This window comes from Passer montanus, unplaced genomic scaffold, assembly GCF_014805655.1.
Source record: "Passer montanus isolate IOZ18808 unplaced genomic scaffold, ASM1480565v1 scaffold108, whole genome shotgun sequence".
Lineage (NCBI taxonomy): Eukaryota > Metazoa > Chordata > Aves > Passeriformes > Passeridae > Passer > Passer montanus.
The window spans coordinates 1,609,879-1,617,626 of NW_024357392.1; the positions used below are offsets into that span (position 1 = coordinate 1,609,879).

Here is a 7,748-nt window from a genome sequence, read left to right on the forward strand (position 1 = left end):
CCAAGGCAGCCCAACAACCCGAAGGCTTCTTAACCATTTTTTTTTATTATTATTTCTGGAGTTATTATGGATTGAAGGAAAAATTGTTTACCCTGCTTTCCCACGTTCCCCCCACTTGTCTCTTCACAGTGCTTGCAAAATAGTATTTTATTTTGAAACAGCTACTGCATTCCTTACACCCTGAAAGCCACCAATAAATCATAAACGAAGTATTTGTTCAATTCATACCTGGAAAGTACCATTTTTAGGCTCGTAAGGTCGAACACACCTTGGCAAACGGCGAAAGGTAATTTCCCACAGCATTCCCAGGGCAGCGCTCCTCACTCGCTCCGCCCCCGCCCCGCGCTCCCTCAGCCCCGCCCACAGACGCCACGGCGCCGGGAGCGGCCGGACCGTTTAACATGGAGGAAAAAAACCTTCTTTTCCCCACAGGCAGCCACGGAACCCCGCAGGCTGCAGCCCGTTTTGCACGGGTAGGGGGCCCAGGGAATGGCGATTCCCGGAGGGAATGCAGGTTCCCGGAGGGAAAGCCGGCGGGGGTGGCCTGAGGCGGCGCGCGCCCCCCCTCAGCGCGGCGGCGGCGCGCGCGGGAAGGGGCGGGGCCGGGCGGGGGCGGGGCCGGATTCGAACCGGGCGGCGGGGAAGCGGCGGCCATGGCGGCGCAGCAGCAGCAGCAGCAGCTCGGCCGGGAGCACCAGGGCATCACCCTGCGCGGCAGCGCCGAGCTCGTCGCCGAGTTCTTCTGTGAGAGGGCCGCGGGGCGCCTCGGGGACCGCGGAGGGAGGGAGGGTGTGAGGGAGGGTGTGAGGGGAGGTGACGCGGGGTGGGAGGGAGGCCGCGTCTTGTGGGACGACATGGCCGCCGGCCGGGCCGTGTGGGGGGTGTGGTACACATCCCTCTCCCTCTCCGTCTGAATCGTGCAGCCTATGGAATCAACAGCATCCTGTACCAGCGGGGCATCTACCCCCCCGAGACCTTCACCCGCGTGCAGAAGTACGGGCTCACGCTGCTGGTCACCACGGACCCCGAGCTGGCCAACTACCTGAACAACGTGACGGAGCAGATGAAAGGTGCGGGCCGGCGGCGGGGCCCTCCCGGCCGCGTCCCGGCCGCTCTAAGCGGCTGCCCTGGCTTCTTGCAGAGTGGCTGTACAAGTGCATCGTGCAGCGCCTGGTGGTGGTCATCTCCAGCATCGAGAGCAGCGAGGTCCTGGAGCGGTGGCAGTTTGACATCGAGTGTGACAAAACTGCGAAGGATGACAAGTGAGTACCTCCACTGCCACGCTTCCCTATCCAGAGTACCGAGGCAGGCACAGGATCAATGCCATGGACTTGTTCCTTCAAACATTTCTCAGTGCCCTGCCCTTTGTTTGTCTGCAAACCAGTCATTACATGATTGAACACATGAACAACAACAAAGGGAAAGCAGCTCTCACTTAACTTTTCTAAGGGACTTAAAAGTGTCACTACTACTCTAAAAATACTGTAGCAAACAGACTACCAGAGCTTAACAAAGAGAACTGTATGTAGAGGAAATTGTCAGCGCAGTAGAGGTTTCTTCTCTTACCAGAGTTTTCTTATTTTTCCAGTGGACCACGGGAGAAATCTCAGAAGGCAATTCAGGATGAAATTCGTTCTGTCATCAGACAAATAACTGCCACAGTAACCTTCCTGCCACTCCTGGAATCTGCCTGTGAGTATCCCAAACTGCACTAAAGAAATAAAATGCTTTTGAAAAACCTCAGTAACTTTCCAGCTTTGGAAAATATTTCCTGATTTTCTGAGGCTTTTTGATTATTACACATCGTGTACCATCAGGTTTGTGAGATAGCACGTTGAGGGACTCAGATCAGGACAGAACTTGGGGTGGCTTAACAAACTTGAGGAAATTAAGTATGTATGCCCTGAGGAATGCAAGTTTTCATGAATAATGTGTTCATATGAAGTGCTATACAGAGCTCAGCTCCACAGCATTGTAACATGCTTAAAAAAAAATTACCACACAATTTAGTTTTTGAGAAAACTAAAATGGCCTAACATGAATAGAACTTACTTTATTGTTTTTTTTCACATAACTAGTATCAGTGTAACTTCTGAAAAGCTTGGTCCTTGTCTCAAGTTCATGAAGATGAACTTCAAACCCACCATGTCCTTGTGGTGAATTTGTTCTCCCTTGCTCCCAGGTGCCTTTGACTTGCTGATCTACACGGATAAAGATCTGGCAGTGCCAGAAAAGTGGGAGGAGTCGGGACCACAGTTCATAGCCAATTCAGAGGAGGTCCAGCTGCGTTCCTTCACTACCACAATCCACAAAGTCAACACCATGGTGGCTTACAAGAAGGATTCTGTTCCCTGAGATGCAGGGGCAAGTCTTGTGTGTGTAAATATCCTGTCTCCTTGTATAGTTTCTGTTCATAATGCAGCTAATCTGTGAGCACATCATTACTGTCCTCTTGATAAAGCATAACAAAAAGACAATGTGCCTGTGATAATGTGACACTAGACTAAGCTGGCATCATTTTTAAAGAGATTTTAAAAAGGTATTCATGGGCATAGTTCAGTTCTTACTGTAGGAGCTAAACTAATAGTGTGTTAAACCACTGCCTCTGCTACAAAAACTGCCTAAATCTGGGATTAGCTGCTAGAGTTGTGTTCAGATCCTGTAATTTTATATTTTAGAATTGTTTTTGAACTCCCATTCTGTTAGCAGTCTTAAATTCTCTGTAGCAACTAAAATAATCTCATTCCTAGTGTGCCAGTTAGAAGCCTGGGCTGTTTTATTACCAGAAATAACCCTAAAACTAATCAACCAAGCAATTCTTGTACTGCTCTACAATGGAAGCAGCTGTTTATCAGGAAAACTTCAAATACATGAAGCCTTCTATTTTAATGAGCACTGGGGTCTAGTTCTGGGGACAGAGTTGTTCTGTGTACGTCTGTAGTGTCTGTCCAGCATTTTCTATGTTTCTATTCTTGATTTACAGAATAAAGCTTTGAGTTTTATCGTGTTTGCTAATTCAGAGACTGCACTCCTTTGTATTTCAGATGGTTTTATGAATGCTACACATCCCGGTTTACAACTGTCACACAAGTAACATCCAAAAGGCATCCTCCTCATCTTGTTACTTAAATGTTTCCTTCCTGAGTCTCCAAGTGGTGTGGACTCCACAGGAAATCCATTAATGGATTAACAGTTTGCTCCCACCTAAGTCTTCAAAGAAGAGTTTAAATAGTCACAGTGAACTGACAGTGCCTTCCATAGTTGTTGACCAGCACTGGACTCTTCACGTTGTCCTTACCCATTTCTGTAGTGGAAGAAATTAGGGATTTTAATCTCTGGAATTTTCAGACTCTTCTATGGTTTTCTTCACTTCCTTCACTAAATTCATTCCAGCCAGAGTGTTTAACTGGTTTTTCCACTCTTTTACAGTGATTTAGGACCTTCTGTTATAATAATATAATTTCAGAAGTTTATTTTAAAAACATCAATTACATATACCTCACCCTATGACTGTATTACAACCTTTTTGGGCTTTCCTATTTCCAGGACATCATTCTCCCCAGCAGTCCCAATCCAGCAGAAGTAAAAAACAACAAAAAAAGGCTTGCCAAAAAAAAAAAGGCTCTTTAAATCAGGAGCACAAAACCCTTAATTTTTTAAAATAAATACAATCTAGGTACTTAAAAAGTGACATTATTCACTGCTAGGGCTTGTGCTGCAGTACAGAGGAATACCATGGTATTTTCTTTTGCCTGTTAGCACAATTTTGACTCCACTAACCCTTCACCCCCGGAAGCAGGTGCACGTCAAAGAGTGAGGTCTGCAGTAGTGAGCATAAAAAACACTAGTTTTACAGAGATGCAAAAGTGAAATTGCTCCAAGAAGCTCATCCTTGTACCAAACAGAATTTATCTTCTTTAAGAAGGGCCAGCCCAAAGTCCATCTCCATCATCATCTCTGTATTTCTTCTTCTATAGAGGCACCAGCAGTCCGGAGAAGTTGCATACAGATCACTGCATGTAGATAGTGTCCATGAAAGGTACATGTGAAAAGGGACGGGTCACAGATCCTGAAGTTTTCACAAAAACCCTGCAGAATAGAGAAGAAAATAAACAAGAAAGTCATTTTACCTCCCAGGAGCCAAGCCTTCATGGAGGTATCCAACAGCATGTGCTGACTCCTAATGGGACCCACACTCTTGATTAGTTTCCTCTGAGGTCACTGTTACAGAGTGACCATCAAAACCAAGGGAGTACCCACTCCATCTCCAAGGGCAGGCTGGCTGTCCTTAGGACAGGGAATGGAGGGAAGCAGCCCAGCAGGCAGTGCTCACCTGACTAGTTGAGCTGCCGGATGAGCTGGTTGATGGCATCACCTCTGTAGCCAGGCTTGCCCATCTCCTTGAGGAAGCCCACTCTGTTCCGTGATGCGTGGCGAGCCACCGACAGGTGGAACGGCCACAGAAAGCGGGTTACTCTTTTGAAGTACTTCCCAGTTGAGTAGATTTCATGAATAAGGTCTTCCAGACAAATGATACCACAGCCCCCTGCACGAGAAAAGAAAAAGAGATGTCCAACTGTATCATCTTTCCCCACACTACTCCAGCACTGCCCGTCCTCCAGTTTGGCAAGACTTTGTCTCTCCCCACCCTTTCAGGTCAGATTAAACTCTCAACACCTCTTTCCTCAATTTTCTCACCCTCTTCCTCACCTAAATGTTCCTCTATCAGCATGTTGTCTGTCAGAGGCACCCTCTTTTTCTTGATCTTGGCTTGGCCCCGTTTCAGGATGAGCTCTCGTACAGATTTCAGGTTAGGCTGTCTGTGCAGAAACAAAAACCAAGATTCTGTAACAGAGAGACATGATGCAGAGGAAAGCCCATCCCACTTCCTTGTGCAGAGGCGGGAAAGTAACCAACTTATGTCAAGAACAATGAGAACACAGACAATAACAAGTTTTAGATATAAAGCTCATTAAATTTTGACCATTACTGGAGAAGTAATGGATCTGTGACAGCAGATGGAGAATCCCATGACCCCCAAGTGACAGGAGGGGCACGTACCCCCACGCCACGTAAGGCTCCACGATCCGCAGCATCTTCAGCGACAGCGGGCTCAGCTTCACAAACACCCCGGTGTAATTCTTCCTCAGCTGCAGCAACTCAATCACTCTTTTCACCCTCTTAGTCACTCCCTTAATGCTGAGGAAAACAGAATTTATTAGCAACCACATTTCTCCAGCACAGCAGCTAAAGGCCTCAGGTCACCTGCAAAGCAACGCAAGGTGATGTCTGGGTTGGTCCCACTGCCTTGGCGTGGAAATGACACAACAAAGGGCAGCGACAACAAGGGAAGCAGTAGGGGAAGGCTCTCACTCCACTATCCTCACGACGAAGGCCAGTTTGTTCTCCTGAGGTGCCGCTGCCTGCCCAGGCCTCTGCTCCATGCGCCTCAGCCGGGTGTCATCCCGGCGTTTGCGCCACGAATCCCGAACAAAGGTCTCCAGGCGCCTGAACTGGATCTGCTTCCCCTTCTGCTGCTGCAGACAGAAGGAAAACCAAGTGAGGTTTACATCTAAAAGGCCAAATGAAATGCAGAAGTAGTGAACAATGTCCTTACAGCTTTGGAAGCAGTAAGAAAATCAATTTGATTATCTAAGCCCAAGGGAGGCAGAACTGCGGGACAACACATGAATTTACACACAACTATCATTTATGAACAGTGAACAAAGAGCTTTTCCCCAGGAAAAATATAAATCAGGTTAAAGATTTGGGATACGCCTAGGCATAGCTACACACACAGCTCAGCAATGGCTGGGAAAGCCAGAAGCAATGTGTGGGCAAAGAGATGCTACAGAAATACCCTAGTGTGACTCAAAATTACCTTCCAAGAGAATGCAACTGCATTTCAAGTTTCTATATTGGCACACATACCAGAAAAATTTCAAACATTCAAGTAACTATTGCTAATTTAAACAGAACATCCAGCTCACCTGATAAAAAGTCTTTCCATTATTATTAAAAATGTAAAGCTCCTTTTTAGAATAAAGCAGATGTTTAAATGTCTCCCTTTATCTTAGGAATGAGTACATCCATCTAAGTCATAGCAATTTCTCATACAAATAGGACTTGAAAATGCAAAGCATTACAAAATTCTATTTAAGACACTCTACTGGTTAAATTAGCAGGCCACTTTAAATTAAATAATCTAACGTTGTGTGTCTTCTGTTCTATCTCACCTTGTAAATCACCCATGAAATGCATTTGAATTTTCAAAGCAGGCAGACCTAATCAAAGTCTTATCACTAAGGTCCTTTTTGTAATGAGAATCTTAAGGAGTGGCTATTTAATATTACTGCTTATGCTCCCACCTTGGAAACACAGCAAGCCACTGACGCTTTTAAAAATGTAAACATGGTATCAAACAAAAATGGCAGGAGGTTTGCACACAATCTCACAAAATTCACTAGGAAATCTTTAAGACAGACACGTACTGTAATACCTGGGGTACAGCAGAACAAGTGTCGGATTTGGAATTAGAAAGGTTTGCTGTGCTCCGCCAGTCTGGAAATGGCACAGTGTACACAGGGAGTGTCTGCACTAGGACATGTGCCACCCCACAAGCAGAAAAGGCTTCACCATGACCTGTGCTGCTCTAACAGAGAAATAACTCTAAATGCACCCTCAGAAAAGCACGGCAGGGTTTCAACACAAAGGTGGTTTCAGACAGGGAAATCCCCGGCAGCAGAGACAACACAGCAGCGCTGCAGTTTCCCACATGCGGCTGCAAACACCTGACCAACACCGATCCAACAGGAACAACTCACAGTCTTCCATTTATTTGTTTCGGTGTAATAACCTGTACAATTCTGTCCTTTTTACAAGGCTCAGACACGGAGATATTGAGGGATTCAAGCCCCATGCGGAAGCCCGAAGCCAACCCCTATCCAGCCCTCTCTGAGGGGCCCGACCACTCATTTTTAGGAATTTCAGGAACTGTGGTTCCCTCCGGAGGAGGAGGAGCTGGGGCTCAGCAGCAGGCTCTGCCGGACCCGCCGTACCTTGCGTTTGTTGAGCAGCGCCTGCTTGGCCTGGGTGGCCTTGATGGCCAGGTACGCCTTCCTCTTCTTCAGCAAGTTCTCCGGCACCAGCGGGATCCGCCGCCGCGGCCTGCGGGCGGGACAACCCGGTCACATCCCAGCCCATTCCCGCATCCCGACCCCTCCCGGGCCGCCCCCAGCCCGCGGATGGCGGCGGATCCCGCATTCCCTCCCTCCCGGCCCCGCTTACTCCTCCAGCTCCGCCATGTTGCCGGGCCGCCGCTGCGCATGCGCGGGACGGGGCGGGGCCATGGCCGCTCCTCCTCAGGCGGCGCTCCCTGCCCGGGATCGCGGAGTGCCGGGAAGCGCATGGCCCGGGGATAAGGTCGGGCTGCTGGCCGGCCCTGCTCTCGCCCAGGGGCGAGCCTGGGACAGCAGGGGCCGCGGGGACACGGGGTGTGACAGCCGCGTCACCCGCAGGTGGTGCCAGAGCCTCACGCTCGGCTGGATGGTGTTGGGGTTGTTTTCCTGGTGAGCTGTGTGGGATGGAGCGGGATGTGGGACTTGACACTCTGGCACCATTGTAATTGACGCTGACCTCTCACCGCCGAGCAGCTCCGGCCTTGCTGGGGGGTTCGGTGCTGCCGGCGTTTCGCTGCTCACCCCGGCGGTGCTGCGAACCTTTCCTCTACCTGAGCCCGCTTCTGCTTT

The 7,748-nt window shown here is 48.7% G+C and overlaps 2 protein-coding genes across 2 annotated transcripts; one reads left to right on the forward strand and one right to left on the reverse strand.

The window, feature by feature from the left end:
* Positions 1-624: 624 nt before the first annotated feature.
* Positions 625-3,620, forward strand: MAD2L1 (mitotic arrest deficient 2 like 1). Its single transcript, XM_039722728.1, has 5 exons — positions 625-744; positions 924-1,070; positions 1,142-1,262; positions 1,589-1,692; positions 2,183-3,620. The coding sequence occupies exons 1-5, from the start codon at positions 654-656 to the stop codon at positions 2,353-2,355; spliced, it is 636 nt and encodes a 211-aa protein (XP_039578662.1). The 5' UTR covers positions 625-653; the 3' UTR covers positions 2,356-3,620.
* On the reverse strand, positions 3,448-7,418 carry RPL7L1 (ribosomal protein L7 like 1). Its single transcript, XM_039722717.1, has 7 exons — positions 7,288-7,418; positions 7,059-7,167; positions 5,374-5,537; positions 5,062-5,199; positions 4,711-4,820; positions 4,334-4,546; positions 3,448-4,089 (listed from the first exon to the last, which is right to left on the reverse strand). Exons 1-6 carry the CDS (start codon positions 7,347-7,349, stop codon positions 4,338-4,340), a joined length of 792 nt encoding a protein of 263 aa, XP_039578651.1. The 5' UTR covers positions 7,350-7,418; the 3' UTR covers positions 3,448-4,089; positions 4,334-4,337.
* Between the last annotated feature and the right edge of the window lie 330 nt (positions 7,419-7,748).

Coding starts and splice junctions, on each gene's coding strand:
- MAD2L1 (XM_039722728.1), top strand. CDS start 654: ATGGCGGCGCAGCAGCAGCAGCAGCAGCTCGGCCGGGAGCACCAGGGC. Junction 745..923: donor GCTCGTCGCCGAGTTCTTCT/GTGAGAGGGCCG, acceptor TGAATCGTGCAG/CCTATGGAATCAACAGCATC. Junction 1,071..1,141: donor CGTGACGGAGCAGATGAAAG/GTGCGGGCCGGC, acceptor GGCTTCTTGCAG/AGTGGCTGTACAAGTGCATC.
- RPL7L1 (XM_039722717.1), bottom strand. CDS start 7,349: ATGGCCCCGCCCCGTCCCGCGCATGCGCAGCGGCGGCCCGGCAACATG. Junction 7,168..7,287: donor AACATGGCGGAGCTGGAGGA/GTAAGCGGGGCC, acceptor TCCCGCCCGCAG/GCCGCGGCGGCGGATCCCGC. Junction 5,538..7,058: donor CGCTGCTCAACAAACGCAAG/GTACGGCGGGTC, acceptor TTCTGTCTGCAG/CAGCAGAAGGGGAAGCAGAT.